At 43.8% G+C, this 22,095-nt stretch overlaps 1 protein-coding gene across 2 annotated transcripts in view; it reads right to left on the reverse strand.

Annotated features, from left to right (window-relative positions):
* Window positions 1–22,095, reverse strand: part of csnk1da (casein kinase 1, delta a) — a 46,558-nt gene that overhangs the window by 16,363 nt on the left and 8,100 nt on the right. Inside the window, exons 2-5 of one of the 2 annotated variants that reach the window (XM_080009862.1) lie at window positions 16,596–16,706; window positions 12,525–12,673; window positions 11,850–12,078; window positions 9,694–9,864 (exon numbers count right to left, since the gene is read on the reverse strand). In XM_080009862.1, the coding sequence (XP_079865988.1) occupies window positions 9,694–9,864; window positions 11,850–12,078; window positions 12,525–12,673; window positions 16,596–16,706 (660 nt within the window). The remainder of the gene's footprint in view (window positions 1–9,693; window positions 9,865–11,849; window positions 12,079–12,524; window positions 12,674–16,595; window positions 16,707–22,095) is intronic. The other variant, XM_080009863.1, reaches the window with a different exon arrangement.

The following is a 22,095-nucleotide window of genomic DNA, read 5'->3' on the forward strand; positions in this document are numbered from 1 at the left end:
CTTTAGGAAAAAAATAGGGTTGTGGGGGGGTTACTAATCAAAAGCATGAAGCATGATGATGAATCCACTGAGCACCGGTAGTACATTGTAAAGTCTCTCTCTCTCGCTCTCTCTCTCTCTCTCTCTCTCATAGTGTAGTCTAGTGTAGTTTGGTGGTGGAGAGCGGCATCACAGTGGACGGCCTGTTTATGCAGGTATTGTTGCTGGCGCTGCCCTCCACCAGGGTGGTGATCTCTGGAGTCCCCTGTTCATCCACAATTGGTGCGTGGGTCCGGGGATGGAGAACGCCCTGCGCTCTGGAGGGAGACGGGTGGGGGGGTGTTTGTCCATGGCAGACATAGACTGCCCAAATAATAACTTCCACTCTCTGGATGAGATGACATTGTCACATGTCGATGAGACATTTGGGCAGTCTGTTAAGGTGAAGGATTTCTTTACAGACACCAACGAGTTAAGAACTGTAGCTACTGCAGAGGAGGGTTAGAGTAGAGCAGCTGAACGAAAAAGAAAAGATACAGGTTAAAGAAAGGTTACAGGTAAAGGAAGACCCTGACACCCTGACCCTTTTAAAATAAGTATAGCTTTATAGCTTTAATAGCTTTAATTTTGGGTCCTCAAAGATCAATGGTGGCAGCGATTGACAGAAGAGGGCTTTAGTTTTTGAGCCTGCAAAAAAAAAAAGTTGGACATTCGGTTCCTTCAGGAGACGCACAGTGATGGAGATAACCAGATGGACTGGGGTCCGAGGTGGAAGGACCAGCAGTCTTAGTCATGGGACGACTTTTAGTGCAGATATAGCAATTTTATTTTCTTCTAGTTTGCAGGTGACGGTATTATCCACAGTGGAGGTAGTGGTGGGGAGGGCACTTATGGTGAAGGCAGAACTGGGGGGGGGGCTGTTCTGCTTTATCAACATTTATGCACTGAACAAGGGCATAATCTAGCCTCTGGGGGTGCACAAAGCCAGTGTATTATCAGTGCCAGTCCCAAGCCCGGATGAATAGAGAGGGTTGTGTCAGGAAGGGTATCCGGCGTAAAAAACCATGCCAAATCAAATCAAACATGCGGACCAAAAATCTGATTTACATACCGGATCGGTTGAGGCCCGGGTTAACAACGACCACCACTGGTGCCATTAGCCAACAGGGTGCTGGTGGAAATTGTGCTAGTCGGCCGAAGAAGAAGAAGAGGGGAAAGGCGTGTCCGGAGACAGCAGGAGAGGAAGAAGGGTAGGAGAGTGGAGTTGAGAGTAAGAACTTTGAATGTTGGCACTATGAAGGGTAAAGAGAGAGAGCTGGCTGACATGATGGAGAGAAGCAAGGTAGATGTACTATGTGTACAAGAGACCAGGTGGAAGGGGAGTAAGGCCAGGATTATCTGAACCGGGTACAAATTGTTCTACCATGGAGTGGATGGCAGGAGAAATGGGGTAGGGATAGTCTTGAAGGAAGAATATGTCAAGAGTGTTTTGGAGGTGACGAGAGTGTCGGACAGAGTGATGAGCATGAAGCTGGAAATTCATGAGGTGATAATAAATGTCAGTGCATACGCTCCCCAAGTTGGGGTTGAGATGGAAGAAAAAGAACAATTCTTTAGTGAGTTGGATGTAGTGGTGAAGAGCGTCCCCACTGAGTCCTGAGTCCTTACGGCAGGCTGAGTCCTTACCGCAGCAGCCAGGGTTTGATTACGGAACGAGGCCATGGTGGCGCAGTGCATTGCACTGCTGCCTCACAGCAAGAAGGTCCTGGGTTTGATTCCCGTCTGGGGCGCTGCTGGCACCGTGCTCCGGGCGGGTTATCTCCCAAATAGGAGCCTTTCTGTGTGGAGTTTGCAAGTTCTCCCTGTGCTCACATGGGGTTTCCTCCACCTAACGTCAGTAAGGACCACCACCAAAAACATGCACACATCATTGTCTGACCAGCAATGGACACTCGTCACCAGGTCCCCAGGAGCCTCGACGAATGCTGCCCACTGCTCCTGGCTGCCTCCCCGGAGGAAGTACAAGCCAGGATGGGTTAAATTCAGAGGCCTCATTTCACCGGCCACCATCCAAAAGCATGTGCATGTGTTGTAGTGTGGTGTGTTGCATGATAATTCTTCTTCAATCTGAATGAGATTAGCGACTGCAAAGTGGTGGTCGGGGAGTGTGTTGCTAGGCAGCATGGTTGTCTGTAGGATGAACCAGGAGGCCAAGGAGAGGAAGAGAGTGAAAGAAGAGCCAAAGACAAAATGGTGGAAGTTGAAAAAGGAGGAGTGTTGCATGCAATTTAGGGAAGAGCTAAGGCAGGCAATAGGTGGAAATGAACGGTTACCAGATGACTGGGAAACAACTGCAGAAGTGGTGAGGGCCAAGAAGGTACTCGTGTATCATGCTGGAAGAGGAAGGAAGACAAGGACTTTTGTTGGTGGAATGAGGAAGTACAGGAGAGCATAGAGCAGAAGACATCAGCATAGAAGAAATGGGATAGACAGAGAGATGAAGAAAGTAGACTGGAGTACAATCAGATGCAGCGCAAGGCGAAGAGAGAAGTGGCAAAGGAAAAGGCATACGATGAGTTGTATGAGCGGTTGGACAGTAAGGAAGGAGATAAGGACTCGTACCGATTGGCAAGACTTGACAAGCTAAGCTTGTCCTGTTTAATCTTAACATCTGCAAAGCTGTCAGCCCCAGGTCAGCATGGAATTCCATCACACCGGTTGGTTATACAGATCACCATTTCTATTCAACTTTGTTTTTAAGCTAAGAGGTGAAACATCTTCTATTGGCACTTGAACACCAAGCTTTTACAGCGCAGGTTCTTTTGTGATCAGTTTAAGGATGGAGGTTTAAGGTTTTTTCTTTAATTTGGAGAGGACAGCGGCCAAGAGGAAGCTTATGGCCTGCCTCCATCTGCCCGATTGGACGGTGACCACCGACCCAGTGGAGAGGAGGGGCTGGTGGTGGAGCTCTACGCTGCCCTCTTCAGGGCGGAGGACTGTGAGGAGGAGTCCACCGCACAGCTTCTTCAGGGGCTCTCTCAGCTAGGAGAGGAGGAGCAGATCGGCCCATGCACTCCAGACAATGTCTGGACCTTATTATCGGGAGTTACCCTTTTCACACATGTAGCAAAAAAACGTAGATTGTCTGTGTCAGATGCGTTCACACCACCTGGAAATAATCTATTTGGTTTACATGAGGGCCGAAGCCTGGGTAGAGCGTGCAGGAGTAACGACCTGACGCAATGATGCTGCAGAGTTTTACAGCACACCCAAGATGGCGGATGAGGCTACTGACTTATCAGTAGTTGGGCTTTTTTTTGCGATACTCCATGTTTTTGGACGTAACCGCAATACAAATGAGAGTGGAAAGGAATAATAAAGATAGCAGAAAGGAGTACGCAGTAGCTACCCTCCGTGCACAAAGGTAAATAACTGCCGCATGATAGGGACACAATATCAGGTTTACAGTGTGTAATGTGTGAAAGCAGCTTCTTCGAGACTTCGAGAGCTTTCTAGGGGGGGGGGACCTCCTCGACGTCCTGCTGGAATGTGTGGGGAGGGGCTCCCTGCCAGGCTGCTGTCGTCAGGCTGCCCTGGCACTGCTCAAAAACTGGAGGCCTGTAGCCCTCCTCTGCACCGACTACAAGGTGCTCTCCAAAGTGCTGGCCAACAGGCTCAGAGAACATTCGGCCTGGTCTCTGGTACACAGAGACCAGGCCTACTGCATCCCTGACAGGAAGACAATTCAAGACAATTCATCACAGACAATTCATTTTTAATGAGGGACATTTGACACATGTAAAATATATGATCTCACTCTTGGTGTACTTTCATTGGATCAGGAGAAGGCTGATCACTGCTATTTATTTTTCGGTACTGAGGGGATTTGGTGAGGGCTTTATTTCACTGGTAGGGCTGGCACTGGTAGTGAGCTGTCCTATACCGGTAGGGGGGGGATTATACAGGGCTGCCCCATTTCAGGCCAGCTCTACTCCCTGACCATAGAACCCCTACCCCTCCTTCAGACCCCTCCTGAGGCCTTCAGTCTCAGCCTACCCCAATGACATCAATATATTCATCCAAAGCCAAGGAGATGTTACCTCACTAGACTGTCTTAACATCTATCAGGGGGCCTCATCTGCAAAGGAAAACTGGGAGAAGAGCGGAGACCTGCAGGTGGGGGAATGAAGGGACAGCCCCCAGTCTGACAGGTGGTCTCCAGGAGACAATGGTGGTTGGGAAGGGCAGGGATGAAAGTGTTAGGGGTGCATCTAGGCTCAGAGCAGTTCCAGGAGAAGAACTGGGAAGGTCTGCAGGAGAAGGTGACGGGCCGACTTCCCAGGTCGAAATGGTTGCTGCCCGAGCTGTCCAACAGGGGGAGTGTTCGTGTTGCCTTGACTCAGGTTTACTTCAGCTGAATGTCAGCCTGTAGTGTCAACATCTTATCCTCCACTGCAGACCAGTTCAGGTGAAACAGTGTTGGAATTTATGATGCAATTGAATCAACCTCAATATCTTCCCTAAATGGGTAGCACATAAATGTAGCAATTGGCTCGAGTGAGGCAAAGTCTTGAAAAGCCTTTGTAAAAAGTCTGACAGACAATTTTCAATCTGCTCTGTGTAGCGTGCACTGTCAAGTTGCGCACACACCTTCTCTTGGGTCTCCAGCTCTGATGCAAGGTTTTGAAAGTTCCCCAAATCATGGTGCTGCAGCTTTGAGGACAGAAGTTGCATTTTTCGTTTGAAGGCATTAACTGAACTGATCATGTTGATCACAGTTTTGTCTTTTCCTTGCAGTTCTAAATTAAGCTCATTCAACATGTTGGTCAGATCAGTTAAAAAAAAAAAAAAAAAAAAAAGGTTTTTTGAATGGCGCACAATCTACCTGCACTACCTTTGACATCAACCGGTCGATCGAGACCGACGTATTGGGCACCCCTGGTCTATATGGAAGACTAGGAAGAACTGGATCCAGAAGCAGGGCTCTCTGGACTCGGTTCTCATGCTGACTGGTCTGCTGGCAGCTTGCCTTTGGGTGGAGTTTGCGTTCCATAAACTCACCAGCAGGCTGGAGGCTTTCAAGTCCACCTAGGGGATTGGACAGGTCTTATTTACTGTCTTCCTCTTCTTTCAGCTGCTCCCGTTAGGGGTCGCCATAGCTGATAATCTGCCTCCAATACCTTGTGTTCTGCTCATCTTCCTCCCTTATACCAATCGCCTGCATGTCCTCCCTAACCACATCCATAAACCTTCTCTTTGGCCTTCCTTCAGCATTCTTCTCCCAATGTAACTCTCATCTCCTCTACACACATGTCCAAACCATCTCAATCTTGCCTCTCACTTTTTCGCCAAACTGTCCAACCTGAGCTGTCCCTCTGATGTACTCATTCTTAGTCCATCCCTGTCACTCCCAATTAAAATCTCAACATCCTCAACCCTGCCACCTCCAGTTCTGCCACCTGTCCTTTTTTCAGTGTCACCGCCTCTAAACATAGCTGGTCTCACTACCGTCCTGTAGATCTTCCCCATCGCTCTTGTTGGAACCCTTCTGTCACAGATCACTCCGGACACTCTTCTCCACCCACTCCACCCTGCCTTTACTCTCTTTCTTCCCCTCTCTCCCACACTCTCCGCTGCTTTGGATGGTCGACCCCAAGTACTTGAACTCATCCGCCTTCTCCACCTCCACTCCTTGCACTCTCAGCTTTTCGCCGTCCTCCCTCCCATTCAGGCACATGTATTCTGTCTTACTCCTGCTGACTTTCATTCCTCTTCTCTCTAATGCATGCCTCCACTTCTTCAGGCTCTCCTCAACCTGCTCCCTACTCTCGCTACAAATCACAAAGTCATCCGCGAACATCATTGTCCACACCATTGCAAACAAGAAAGGGCTCAGAGTTGATCCTAGATGCAATCCTAGCTCCACTTTGAATGCCTTCGTCACTCCTACTGCACACCTTACTACTGTCTGACTGCCCTCATACATATCCTGTATCACTCTTACGTGCTTCTTTGCCACCCCCAACTTCCTCATGCAATACCACACTTCCTCTCTCGGCACCCTATCAAATGCTTTCTCTAAATCCACAGAGACGCAGTGCAACTCCCTCTGGCCTTCCCTGTAATTTTCCTTCTGCATTTTTAAAGCAAACATTGAATCTGTAGTACTCTTTCCTGGCATGAAACCATACTGCTGCTTGCTGATCCCCACCTCTCCTCTTAACCTAGCCTCCACTACCCTTTCCCATAGCTGCATGCTGTGGCTGATCAACTTTATTCCCCTGTAGTTACTACAGCTCTGTAAGTTTCAAGATTCAAGAGGTTTATTCGTCACATACATATACATACTTTCATACATATATGCAGTGAAATGTCACGTCTCCCTTATTCTTGAAGACACCCTCTCCCTTTCCAGGATGGTGTTAAACAGTCTCGTTGGGAACGCCACTGCCATCTCACCTAAACATTTCCATGCTTCCCCAGGTATGTCATCTGGGCCAACTGCCTTTCCACTCTTCATCTTCTTTAATGCTGTTCTCACCTCATCCTTGCTAATTTGCTGCACTTCTTGATCCACTATCCCCACATCATCCAATCTTCTCTCCCTCTCATTTTCTTTATTGATCAACTCCTCAAAGTACTCCTTCCACCTTCTCAACACACTTTCCTCATTAGTCAGCACATTCCAATCATTATCCTTCATCAACCTAACCTGCTTTACATCCTTCCCAGCTTGGTCCCTTTGTCTTGCAAATCGGTACAAGTCCTTTTCTCCTTCCTTACTCTCCAAGCGCTCATACAACTTTGCCTGCCTTTGCCACTTCTCTTCGCCTTGCGCCGCATCAGCTTGTACTCCTGTCTACTTTCTTCCTCTCTGACTATCCCATTTCTTCTTCGCCAACCTCTTCTGCACTATGCGCTCCTGTACTTCCTCATTCCACCACCAAGAGTCCTTGTCTTCCTGCCTCTTCCGGCATGATACACAGAGTACCTTCTTGGCCGTCTCCCTCACCACTTCTGCAGTTGTTTCCCAGTCATCTGGTTACAGTTCATTCCCACCTATTGCCTGCCTTACTTCTTCCCTTAATTGCAAGCAACACTCCTTTTTCAACTTCCACCATTTTACCTTTGGCTCGCCTTTCACTCTCTTCCTCTTCTTGGCCTCCAGAGTCATCCTACAGACCACCATCCGATGCTGCCTCGCAACACACTCCCCTACCACCACTTTGCAGTCACTAATCTCTTTCAGATTGCACCTCCTGCATAAGATGTAGTCCACTTGTGTGCACATTCCTCCACTCGTGTATGTCACCCTGTCTTCCTCCCTCTTCTTGAAATACGTATTCACAGCAGCCAATTCCGTCCTTTTGGCAAAATCCACCACCATCTGTCCTTCCACATTCCTCTCCTTGACACATACCTACCCATCACCTTCTCATCAGCTAGGTCTCTGATCCCTTTGCCAACATGCCCTTTGGGATCTGCTCTAACAACCACTCTCTCTCCCTTGGGGACACTCTCCACCACTACATCCAACTCACTAAAGAATTCTTCTTTCTCTTCCATCTCACACCCAACTTGGGGAGCATATGCACTGACCACATTCGTTATCACCCCCTAAATTTCCAGATTCATGCTCATCACTCTGTCTGACACTCTTGTCACCTCCAAAACACTCTTGACATATTCTTCCTTCAAGACTAATAATAATTCTACTGTACAAGACAATATTCTACTGCTGCTCCTCTGATTATGATCACTAAATAATCATACATTTTATCTATTTATTAGTTTTCTTTTCTAGTTTATCTTTTTCATATATTTGATTTTCTTATTTATAATTATTCTTACAGTTGTTTATTCCTTTTCATAATTATTATTTTCCTATGTTTTTATATATGCATTTATTTATATCTACTCTTAATCTCTCTTGTTTCCTTTTCATACTTCTTATATGTTATCCATTTAATTATTTTTGATTGCCATCACAAGTATTGTAACAATGAATGTAATTGTTTATTTATTTCATTAATTTACTTCTATTAACAATAATAATACTCATTATGCCTTTGTTTATCTTATGTAGTCAATGGTTATTTATCCTTTTGTGTTCTCTCTCCCTCTCACTCTGAACCACAATATGACATCCAACGCAGAGTTGGGATACTGAACAGCATTTCCGTTATCCAGTAATCTGTTGAAGTCAGTCATATTTAAATCTCTCCGGTCATAATGCCCGGTGAAAATAATTCCCTGTAGGCACAATTTGAATTACTGCTGGGTGGATAATTTTGATAAAATTCCACACATCTGTTCATATCTGCGCTCAGCAAGTTGCAATGGAAAGCCAATCAGTTTGGACAACCTAAAGCTAACCTTTCATCTTGTGCTTATGAACACAGTACCCGTCTAGAACTTTGAGGAGAAGCAGAAAGATGATGTGTTGTTGGGACAGACACATCCATAGTTTGCTGTTTTTTGGGATATTTAAGGTTCCGACCCAAAGCAGACAGTAAATATTCATTGTGTAAAAAAGGTCAACAGTATGTCTCCACAAAGACAGAGGACACCATAAACTTTATTATTTATTAAGACCTACTTGCCATATTTGTTTTTGATTTGATAGAAATTTTATTTTTGTGAAATGTAATTAAAGCAGCTACACTTGTTACTTATTGTTCACGAATGGAAATAATTTGATTTTAAGTAGTAATATTCGTAATATTGATTTATTTTTGAAATTGCGTTAACTGATGGGACTTATTTTATTTTGAATATTCAATAAACATTCTTACACATCAACATGCCTTAATGATGTCACTATAAAGCCTGCTTATCAATTGTTTTTAAGCTCAATAAACGCATGATATTTCTCCGGAATCTCTCCCATTTGTCCAGGGAATCTCCCAGGACACGTTGACCGGCACCAATTGTTTTTAACAGAAACTTGGATACTGAAACCTGGTACCACTATGGTACCGGTTCCTATATGATCAGTATCTTCCGGACCGAAATGGCAATGCAGATTGCGGTGCCTCATTTCAGTGCCATGCTCAAGCTTGCGATTGAAATATCTGCCCTCTGGTGCTCTGAAACTGCCACACACACCTTCACTAACATTGTTTGGAGTGCGCCACTTGAAATTCTTTGTATGACACGCCACCGCATTCCTCTCCCGTGTGACTCGCCAAACTTTTGGTTGAGAGCCAAACAGCAGCGGCGCACGTCAATGTCACATTATGGTTGCAAATGTTTTCACGACCGAAAACATCCGGTGAGTTCTTTGTGAAAAATATATGAAAAGTAATCAAGGACAAATGTGTTAGCTCATAAAAAATAAAATCTCTAGAATAGCTCGAATCTCAAAACATTTTTTTTCTAGCCCCAGATCTATTCATCCATCATTCCGATCAAGCATTAAAGCCCTCGAAAACAGTATGATATCGTTGATCAAAAATGCAAGTACGCAATTTGCACCCGTCTCCCTCTCCTGTCTCCCTCTCCAGAGAGTGATCGTGTGTCCAGTTCCTCTAAAATTTAAGTAAATAAAAACATTTTTTTTAATTTTAGATGTATATTATTTTACTCAATTTCATTCCTTACAAACAAAAAAAGCACCGTGCATAATAGAGCTGATTCTCAGTCCCACAGGGAAGACTGAGAGAGTGAGTTCTGTGGGAAACACTAGACTATATACAGAATTGGGACACATACATGGGTAGCCCTTACAGAGGACCTCGATGGGCGTGGACATTTTCTTCTCGCTGATGCGCTCGTACTTCTGCCTCTTGGTGGCCGCCTTGAGGCCCTGCCAGGGCAGGGAGCCCAGGTTGAAATACATGAGGACGTAGCCCAGGGACTCCAGGTCGTCACGCCTGGACTGCTCTGTAGGAATGGAGGGAAAAAAAAGGCGATAACAGCTGAGGGAACATGGCTGCCGACTATAGATGTTCAGGCCATCTGTGTTAACCTCTGGGGGGGAGAAAGACGGACGTACCAAAATCAGGGCTCAAAAGTAATGGTTTCCCGTTACTACCAGATTGGTTGCCGCAACAACTATTTCACTTAGATGGAAACAGAAAGCTGCGCATGCGTTGGTGTGTTTACTCACGTGCACACCGATGCACACAGGCACCTGTTCATGTTTTAATGCCTTTCTTCATCATCGGTGATGTGAAAACATCAGATTTCCACACAGTCAGAAAGTAAGTGTACATCCTACTCATAGTTGAGTTATAAAATCCCAGCACACCATTGAGCGTCTCTCCTGCCAAGCTGCTGACAGCGCTGTCAGACGAAGAATGGTAGCATAGGGTAAACTGCACTTAGACCGTTTCAATTCTCAGATTTTTCCTGGCGGGTGAAAAAAAAAACCAACCAAAAAAAAAAAGTTTGTCACCAATGTCAATGGCTATCGATGGAGTCGATCGCCTACAGACAATTTAATCGTAAATCGGCCCAAGCCTTTCAACGAGCGCACCAGCGCATCTACCTCTCCTCCGCCGTTTCACTGTGTCTACAACGGAGAGTGCGCCTTTGACCAGAATGTCCAGTAATTCCAGAGATGGGGTGATGAAAGTGGGAAATAAACCCGAGAGAATGTCCTCTAGTGCAGAGGTTCCCAACCACCGGCTTGTGGACTGTGCCGGGCCGCGGGGCATATCACCAGACCGTGAAAACACGGGTGGGATTTTTTTCAGAAGCGATCTGTGATCTACTCCAGGGGAGTAGCTCAGGCGGTAGAGCTGGTGGTCTAGTAATCTAAAGGTTGCTGGTTTGATCCCAAGCTCTTCCTGCTAGCATGCTGTAGTGTCCTTGAGCAAGACACCTAACCCCTAATTGCTCCTGATAGCTGCGTCCGTCGGTGTATGAACAATTGTAAGTCACTTTGGATAAAAGCGTCTGCTAAATGTAATACTCCATAGCGGAGCAGTAGCAGGATACGGAGTAAAGTAAATACTGAGGCGGACCAAGGGCCGTGATTAAGCTTGCATGGCTTCCTTTCCCACGGCCGCCCAGCTGCCTCGATTGCTCCAAATAGGGGCAGGGAGCTTTCTTAATGTTTGTCTGTCTTGCAGAGGGGATCGGCGCACAGGATCGCACCAGGAGACAGATCGGAATGTCACTCCTCCTGTGCCCAAACTGATTACTTTTTATTGATTATCCTGTTGGCCAGCGAGCCTTTTTGTTCCCTATTATAATACAAAACTCTCGCCATGCCTGCAACCGACAACAACAAAGACTCTGTCCAAACCCCTACCAGTGGGCAGGGACTTCCACAAATACATAGTTTTTATTTGCTTTGTTTGGAGAAAAGTTTGCTCTGATCGGACCTGGAGGTAGTAATTTGCCTTTCACTACCAGCGTTCCCCACTGGCAAAAATAGCATCCATTCTTCTGCCCTTATTTTGGTGAGTAACTTGAAAGTAGTGTAATAAGTAACTTGTTGTTTATTATGCTAAAGTCTAGTTTTGCTCAAGCTTTTAACTGTTTAGGAGTGTTGTTTAAATAGTCATATTTTTGTTATTATTTATAATTTTATATTATATATATAATATTCAAATTAAATGTACTTATTTAGAAACAAGTGTTTTTATTCACAAATCAAAACTCTATAATCTGACAATGGTATAGCCGTCAATGCAGAAAAAAAAGTTTCAATCGAAAATCGAATCTAAACCTTAAAATCTTAAGTCAAATCGAGTTGTGGATTTGGAGAATCTTGCCAACCCCAATGGGTAAAGTACATTTTATACACCTAGAGGTATACTCCAACTAGATGTAATACACTGTACTTATTTGGAACACAATAACCATTCTGGTACAGCGCCGGAGACAGACTATTCTCAAGAAGGCATTGCGTCTCCTACCGATGCCCAGGTGTGTGTTAATGGAGGCGTAGCGCGCAGTGCCAGTCAGGTTTTTGTTCTCGCGGTAGGGGATGTGCTGGTGCGTGCGGGCGTCCCTGTACTTCTTGGCCAGTCCGAAGTCGATTATGTAGACCAGGTTGCCCTTCTTGCCAAGACCCATGAGGAAGTTGTCGGGCTTCACATCTCGGTGGATGAAGTTCTTGGAGTGGATGTACTCAATGCGGCTGATCTGGAGGGGCGAAAATCGAGGAGAGAAAATGGACAGACCAATATGGAGAATACAAGAGGGTAGAAAAAATTATTTAAAAAAGCACTGGGGAAATTGCCATTGGTTGTAGGACCAGTACTAAGAGTGTGATTGTTAAAAGCCATTTCGGGACTAATTTGGGATAATTCAAATACAAACAAACTCATGAAATGGCTAATATTCAAATTATTGAACACATGAGAATTCCAAATTGTTTGCGTCTGATCAGTAATGCTGGCAAATACTCACGTATTACGCATTGCACTCTCTGACACACTTCCCCTTGTACTGAATCAATGGTAAACAGTGAACAATCAAAGAGTCCTAAACACTTCAATAGCATAGCATACTGTATACATCTGTAGTGCTATTTTCTAGAAACAAGGTATGGGGGAGGGGGTACAGAGTTTCCCTGCTTCATCTCTCACCATCTGGTCAGCGAGCAGTAGCACTGTCTTGAGGCTGAACTTGCGGGAACAGAAGTTGAACAGGTCCTCCAAACTGGGGCCGAGCAGCTCCATCACCATCACGTTGTAGTCACCCTCTGCCCCGCACCACTTTATTGTGGGAATCCCCACTGGGAAGCGAGAAGCACGCGGAGGGGGAGAGTGAATAAAAAGAGACTGTAGGCATGAGCGAATGTATGGCGACAGCCAGTGTTTTGAATGATTCCCCAACCTTCTGAACTTGCCCAGAGAAACTTGGGGAATCTCACCCATAAGGATGGGGTGTAGTTTGAAAGGATAGGTTCGGCGTTATTCATTTGGATGTGCTGTAGCAATTTGCGAAAAGTAATTTTATATCAAATGTGATGATATGGTTATTCAAAACATACACCAATACACTTGTTACTACAATGTGAATATCCCATTTTTGAAAGAGGAGTTTTAACGCGGTTATGGCTAATTGGACTGTATTTATACACAGTCACAAGCTGCAGCAGAGCGGTGAGTTTCTCAATAGTAACTCGTTCAGTGAGGTTGTGCCATGAACAGTTATAAATGATGGGTACCGATATTTTTATAAGGCCTTCATTTGAATAAGACCTCGAAAACCCTGGTTTAACGTAAAGGCTTTTGAAAGATTTCTAGTTTCCGTTTCTTTCATATAAATGTATCTTTTTTTCCATCCTCGTTTTATTCTTTTTTTATGCATTGATTTCTTGACAGTCAATGTTTGTGTTTAATGCTTTATGGTGAGCTATGTTTTTAGGATGTTTTATAGGATGAAAAGGATATTAATGAAAGATAACATAAGGCACACAGTTAACACAGGGTCTTTTTGGAGTTACAGGCACCAGAATTCACAACAGTCACAAAAATAACTATGTTATCTTGTCATCCCATTAAGGGCAGGTGGTGTCCGCTCTACAGTCAAGTACAATATAAGTATATACTGACAGTGCATAGCAATAATATGAAATTATAGCACTAGTTTCTAGCTCATGGCTCACATACAGTACATGATGCCTACAAGGCTAATGAAGCGTAGCAAGTGGTGACCAGCTGGTTTCGGGGTAAGCTTGTAGTTGGCTGACGCTGCATGGGCAGAGTGGGCATCTAGCATTTCCACTTGGCTCTGTTGCTCGGCTCTGCTATGCACACTCTGCACAGCAGCTATATATAGACAGGCTGCCAAATATATCCCTACGCTTGGGATATCCTCCGTGCTCTGGTACATCCTGTCATGTTTGCAAGATATAAATATAGAGTATTTTCTGCTCAAACGCAGAGATTTGATTGTGCTTGCATACACAACATCTCTGAGGCATAATAATATCAACGAAAGTACTCATTTGAATTAAACAAATTGTGTGGTCTGGTGATGTTTTTCGAAGGACACAGAATAAGTGTACTGGTCAAATGTTTGGTGTATCCGTTGTTGGGGGAATGAGCAGATTTGTCTTACTATGAGAGTCAATAAAACCCTGAAAACCCTGACAATATGCATTTTGGGACCGACTGACATTTTCAGACTGCCTTTTTCTAAAAGTAGATTTTTTACCCACATTTTGGACTGCATTTAAGCAGCAAGAAGCTGCAGCAGAGCAGAAAGTTTCTCAATGGTAAAGCGTTCAGCGAGGTTGTGTTATTAATTATGGGAATTGCAAATTAAACACGCCCTGTCAGAGAAGGGAAGAAGGAGAAGGAGGGGGGATTCCAGGCGAATGGCTATCGGCTGGGAAACGCATGGTGGTTGACTGGAAACTGGCTGAAGGATGTTTGCAAGTCAGCTGTCAGCCAGCTGAAAGAGGCCTCTTCAAGTGGTTCCTAATGCGCACGCGCGCACGCACGCACGCACACGCACACACACACACACACACACACACACACACACACACACAACTCACAAAAAGTTAGGGATATTCGGCTTTCGGGTGAAATTTCAGGAGAAATTTCAGGACGAACCTAAAATGCACTATAACCTTTACAGGTGAACTTAATTTGACATTATCTAAACTTTTGAATGCACATGTCCAACTGTTAAATGTTTCAGTACTTTTTGCACAACTTGCTGTTCTCTAACAAGGAGCTGAACAGCAAAATTCACAACAGGTGTTTGATCCATGAATCGACCAATACATTTCCTGGTTCAATTAGAATTGGTATTTAAACAGTCCTCTTCATCATGCTGTTCACATTTTGACATCATGACATCCGGTTCCACGTGCCCTGCGGAACCGGATGATGAATGACACTCAACTTCAGGCACATTTAAGGGAGTGTCACGTCAGACCATTCCAAACCGTTTACATCAGCGTGGTCTGCGTGCTAGATGACCTGCAAGGGTACCTGACCACACCACCAGGCACAGGCATCATCGTCTTGCATGGGCCAGGGAGCATTGACGCTGGACGAGGGACTAGTGGGCCTCAGTGCTGTTCTCTGATGAAAGTCGATTCACGTTGAGCAGAAATGATGGGATCAGCTGAGTCGCCGTGTAGAGGCTCGTCACTCTGTACCCCAGAACCTCAATGACCTGAGGGCCACACTTCAAGAAGAGTGGGGTTCCATGCCTAAGCAGACAATAAGTCGACTTGTGAACAGCATGAGACGTTGTTGTCAAGCTGTACTTGATGCTCAAGGGCACATGACAAGTTATTGAGACATTGACATTTTTTGTTGTGGTATACCCACCACTGTTGTTGGCTTTTGTTTCAATAAATTGTTTGAGATGAGGACATAACCATTGCATGCTTCTACTTAAATGCCCCACTTTCATGATATATCACTGTAGCGTGAACTTTTTACATTTTCCATAAATTTCACCCGAAAGCCAAATATCCCTAACCTTTTGTGAGTAGTGTATATACAGTACACACACACACACACACACACACACACACACACACACACACACACACACACACACACACACACACACACACACACACACACACACACACACACACACACACACACACACACACACACACGACATGCCAGGACTTCTACTCTGTGAGGTAAGTACTGGAGGTAAGTTAAGTTAAGTTTCATGTAGGAGGATTTGAATATAGATTTAATACAACACAGACAATAAATACTATTATATAATTATAGAACCCAGAATCACGATTATGGCGCCGCCCCTTGCGGCCGCCTGCGCGAGCGCCTCATGTCGGACATTTTTGTATTTTTTGTATTTTTACAGCTTATTGTGCATAATCACTGGGTGTCATGAGATTTCACTGCATATATGTATGACCGTACGTATATGACAAATAACCTCACACACATACATATAAAAAAATTGCGATTCTGGGTTCTATAATTACATCATAAAATTGTCTGTTGTATTAAATATACATTTAAATCCTCCTCAATGAAACTTACCTTAACTTACCTCCAGTACTTGTGCGTAATCCCCGGGTGTCATGACATTTCACTGCGTATATGTATGTGATAAATAATCTCTTGAACGAACCACACACACACACACACACACACACACACACACACACACACACACACACACACACACACACACACACACACACACACACACACACACACACACACACACACACACACACACACACACACACACGTATAGAGTGTAATTATTTATTAACGACAGTATTTCATTAGTAGTATGTTATTGTTGTTCTACAACTAGGATAGTTATTCTTAAACCATCAATATGACGGAAAATGTAAAAATGCTGTTTTACATTATTTATGGGTTTTATACCAAACATAATGTAAAACTATGGTATTGTGGAAGTTAAGGTTAGTAAAATAAGGTAAGATAAGTAAGATAATAAGATACAGTTGAGTATAATTACATTGAATAATTTAAGTGATATGTGCACAGCTGCCAATCATAGGCAAAACATTTACTAAATTGGGCTTAAGAATAAAATCCAGAAGTGGTATTAAATGAAGAGCCGTTTGGGAGCCAAAGAGCCGGCTCTTATTGCTGAGCTGAGCCAAATAGTCTGGCTCACTAAAAAGAGCCGGAATTCCCATCACTAGTGTGCGGTGATTTGTGGTGGCTTACCTCCGCCTTGCATCATCTTGTAGATTTTGCTCTCAATGTGGAGCTGCGGGTGTTTGGTCTTCACACATTCGAGCTTAATGGCAACCTCCTCTCCGACAGTGATGTCAGTGCCTACGTAGATAGAGAGCAAAGGGAAAGAGAAGGACTTAGTTTGTGTGCCTTGGAGGACAACATTACGCAAACGCTGTTGGCTTTTGAGCAAAGTATGTACTCATCAGAATAGCACCTGAAAAGTAGAGATTCCAGGTGATGATATTTCGAACAATTTCATTTATTTCAATGCAATCAGATTATCTTCTGGTCATGAAATTAACTGTAGTGCCTTCACGGATTTTGGTGAAATGTGCCATGCCAATTTTCAAAGTTGACAAGTGGTGAAAAAGCTTTGGCTGCGTTGATCTCTTTCGGGGCAATCGATAGGGATGTTAAAATGCGTCGACTAATCGTCTGACTGTCGATGGGTCCTCCTCGTCAACATTAAAAAGTTAAATCAAATTATTATTATTTTTTTTCTTACTGTTGATAGTCTGTTCAAAATAAAATAAAAAACAAACAGTACTGTTTTCAAAATGAGAGAGGGAAAGAGTGTGTGTGCAAGTGGTGGTCTGCAGTGCAGGAGTTTTGCTTTCTGAGATCTTTCTCAAGACTCCGCTGTCATCCCCTCACTATGTCAGACTGCCATCACATCGATCTGCAGCGCAGATCAGAGCCATCTTTTTTCCCCGAACAAAGTGTTTTTATTGCAGCTTTATTTATCTTACTCGGTTTTTTAATTGAAAAACAAACAAACAAAAAAAAGCCCTTTGTGTAGCCGTGAGTAACACAGGACACTCTCTCTGTCCCAGCCCCACCCTCCAACAACAATGGGTTGGAAAATCCCCCCAAAAAATCACACCATTTGAGATAATTTGTGAGTGAGTATAAATTCCTCCAGAAAAGGGACGCAGCATGGTATGCAGCAAGTTGTGAGGCAGGAGTAAGTTATGCAATTGTGTTTCCTTAATTGCCATAAACAGTAAAACTGTTGATGGCAAACTTGATAGCTTGCATACCAAGTATGCAGTTTTGGAACCGGTGCAACCTACTTGACAAGGGCACAAAGGAATCAACCGCTACAATATTATAGTGTGACTGGAGCCTCAATGTTCAATTTCCTGATTTTTGCCACATTATTAGAAACAAATTGTATTTGAGCTAGAAACAGTGCTGGGCACACATGATAATACCATCTGTGCTACTACCAATACAGTACTGAGTGGATATGAGCACCTTCTCTGCCAGCTTTTGTTGGGTTAACAACTCTGCTGAATATAGAGTAATACCCCTTTCCCACTGGACCAAAAACGTAAACACCCGCTGACATCTGGCTTTTCTCTTTATTGGGTTTGGCTACATGGTAACAATCAGCAGGCATTCATTTCCAGGACAAATTATTCAATAGCCACGTGTATTTATTAGGGGTGTACATTACAAACCACACGATTCATTGTACTAATCCGTCCACGATAATATGATCGAAAAAAATGCATATCTTGATAATGGCAATATTCAAATATTGTTGACGATGTTAAACAGCTTAGCTTACCGCTTTAATTCAGTTTTTTTTTTATAATGTTGTTTTACCTTGAACATGCACTTCCTGATACTTGTCTAGAGTTTATTGCGCTATTGCGCAAAATTCCGTCATTTAAATATTGTTTACGTTTATTGATTTTTCTTATTGAAAGTTTTGTAAAAACACTGAGCTCCATATAAAAACAGAAATGTTTCTTTTGTTTGTATTTGTTTATAACTACTACAATAATAAATTCGTTTTTATTCCTCGGGCATTTCTACTTTTTTGCTGTATCGAAAATGCATGACACCATTGTGTCGTATTGAACCGAACCGTTACACCTCTAGTATTTATCTGCTCCAGTGTCGATCGGCAGTGATGGAAACATGACACCTGGGTAGACATGCTAACTTCGCCCCTTTTACGGGGCGATGCGATGTCCGTTGAAGTTCCATACGTGATCTAAAACCAAAATGTTTGGGGGAAAATATTGCACATGCCCGAAATTAGGGATAAAATGCTGCCAACAAACTATATTTTGCGACATTACCACACAAGCAGGCGCGGAGCTGTGTGCCAGATGAGGTCGGATAGACAGTGTTGCGGTCACATCCCCACTTAGCTCTCTGCCTGCTGTGGGCTGCGCTCCGTGGTGAGGTGGCTGCTACATCATCTGCGCTAAGTCATTCTCTGTGCGTGCGCCTGGGGACTCCTCCAAGTGAATATTAAATAATATATTTAGAAAAATATATATATAATAAAAAATATTTATTAAATGTATCTTTCCCCCCAATCACACCGGAAACACCCGGCCCGACCGCCCCTTTTCCGGCGCATTTGTGACGTTTAACAGAAAAAAACCACACCAGATAAAAAAGGGCTTAACTCATCTACTGGCAATGGGAAAGAAGTCAATTGCCAGTCAATTGCAACACACACTATCAAATATAGTCGGTGGCCTGACCCCTATTGGTTGGTGGTACAACTAGTCCATCATTTGGCTACCTAGAGCACCAACCCCCTCCAGCTTACAGCACATCCCTGATCTTTATGCACGTTGCTCAAATAAATGCCTCTCCCCGAGGCATTAACCTCACAGAGGTTATAGAGGTATTTCACAACTGCATGTGGGGGAGGGGGTTGCAGGAGGCAAAGCAAGAGCACTATCAGTTTAGAGTGTAAAAATACATACATTAAAGACGGTAGACCAACAATTTTATGTCAAAAAGGCTTAAAATTACTTTACAGGCATTACAATCTTGTTGTAGCTCGAATGTCATCACACAGATTGAGGCACATGCATGCAAGCGTAAGTTTACATTCAAATCAGAAATTTTATTACAATTGAACACAAGTTCTACAGAACATGATATATAAATATCATAATAATAGGTAATAATATAATAGATATTTCACAACTTCAGATATAAATAACTCCCTGTACAAAGAAATAGCATTCTGGCCTTATTCGTTGTGGTGTTATTGAGTTTCAAAGATGGGGCTCAAGTGAACAGACTTCTATAAAGAGACTTTGGTCCAGCTAGCATGACTGGCTTACCATTTTCACTGCCTGGGAGTGACAAAACAATTAACAATTATGTATTTTTGGACAAAAAATGGACTCCATATGATACAACACATTTTCAAAAATGGGTTGAATTTGGTGTGTGTTTCATTGAGGGATAATATGAAGAAAATAAAACCATAATGTTAGTTATATCTAGATGCTCCAGATGCCAACACCTTCAGTCTTGGCATCTGGAAGCATCTAGATGTAACTAACAGTATTCATCATTGAGGGATAATATGAAGAAAATAAAATCATAAATTCCACTTAATGTGATATGACCTTGAACTCATGACAATTTCGTACTGCAATCGTGTTTTGAGGGGATAGAATTAGTTTCTTCTTCTGAGGTAACTTTACAAATTATATCAGGTGCAGTAATGGGAAGCTGTAAAGATTACGACACGCATGGACATTCTTAAAGGGTTTTCACCACCATTGTAGTAGCTTAGTAACCAACCAATGTTGATGTCCAATGTAAGAAAGGGGGGAAAAAACCTGTTTAGTTGACTTGTGTTTGGACAAGTGAGGTTTGGGTAAATGAATTCCAATGAAGGTGCACGACAAAATGAAAGCATGCCTGCTGTGAGTATAACAAGGAAATCTGTAAATGTTTGTGAATCCACCAGAGAATTCTCAGACATGTTCAGACACATCCCTCTTAGCTGCTTGACAAACAGCCTGAATCCACCATGATGAGTATTATAGCTAGGAAAGCCCTTAGAAAACTAGGGCTGTGTTGACTCAGAATTGTGTCAGCTGAATCGGATTTGGCTGTTCAATGCGAATATTAGACTATTGAGTGAATTGTTTGTCTATTGGTTTGCTTTCTTTTGTCGTATATTCATGTCCATTTTTCTTTTTATGCTGATTTATGTGGGGATGGGGGCACAGGGATGCACGACAAGCGCAGATTGCGCCCAATCGCCCTCTCCATGTGTAATGCACAGAAAATAAAGAACATCAGCGTTAATTGTACTCTTAATTTGTTTTGGTTTTCCACTTTAAAAAATAAATAAATAAATAAAAGAAACTATAAGAGTACCGTTAAAGTACCGGATCGATAAGCAGTATAGGTAAGAGTAGTAGTAGCGTTAAAATCGTAACAATACCCATTCCTACTCGTGCCCGTTCCTCGGGTGAGTGTTTCGTCATCACACTGTTTTTAGTTGTTTTATTTAGAGAACGTGGCACGGCTCTCCGTAATCGGGGAGTACGGAGAGCTGTGTTCTATTCACACATAAAAATATATTTAGGTTCCTTATTTATAATTCCTAATTGAAATGTTATCTCTGTGCATTTTTGTAAGCTTCTATCTGTTTTATCCCGTTATTGGATACTTGGCACTCCTGCACAATGACTGAAGGGGGGGGGGGGGGGGGGGGAAGCACAACTACTCGACTTCAACAATCTCAGTCGACTGACGGGTCTCCGACTGATGATTTGACTTGTCGACCTTTAGGGAGCAGCCCTACAGAAAATACCAATATCTTTTAGCTTTTGCCTTGTTTAAGCGCCATCAGCTGCCTGCAACGTACAGAACCGCCAGAACTACCAAGCAGCAACATCATCAGCTGACAGTGATGGTGGTCAGCTGATGAGGATGTGGACCAGATCTTGGAAGAGACAGCCAAGGGAGATGTGGACCGCCGGCTGAAAACTATGATCACCATCATAGCAAACATCGTAGCTGAGCGATTTGGGACAAAGGACGTCAAGCGTGCACCATCGGCCTATGCTCCAAACAATCGAGCAAAGAGAATCCAGCGTCTCAGAGAAGAACTGAAATCGCTCAAAAGGCAGTACAAGAAAGCAGGAGAAGTCGAGAAGGGTGGCCTAAACGATCTCCGGGCAATCCTTCAGAAAGAACTCCTGACCCTTCGGAGAGCGGAGAGCCACAGAAGGAGGCGGAGAGAGAGAGCAAGAAAGAGAGCGGCATTCCTGGCCAACCCCTTCAAGTTGACCAAGCAACTACTTGGTCAAAAGAGGACTGGTCGCTTGACCTGCACCAGAGATGCCATCAATGACCACCTCAAGTGCACCTACAGTGACAGCAGGGGAGATCAGCCACTAGGGGCATGCAATGGGCTGATTACACCACCAGAGCCAACAGCAGACTTCAACATGAAGGAGCCCTGCTTGAGTGAGGTGAAGAGGACAAGAGCTAGCTCAGCCCCAGGCCCAGGTGGAGTGCCCTACAAGGTCTATAAGAACTGCCCAAAGTTACTCCATCAGCTTTGGATGGCCTTGAGGGTGATCTGAAGGCGAGAGAAGATTGTCCAGTCTTGGAGATACGCGGAGGGGGTATCATACTGAGAGAAGAGAGATCTGAGAATATCGACCAGTTTAAGATAATCTCTGCGTGGAGAGCAAAATCT

Source organism: Zeus faber, assembly GCF_960531495.2.
Source record: "Zeus faber genome assembly, chromosome: 11".
Lineage (NCBI taxonomy): Eukaryota > Metazoa > Chordata > Actinopteri > Zeiformes > Zeidae > Zeus > Zeus faber.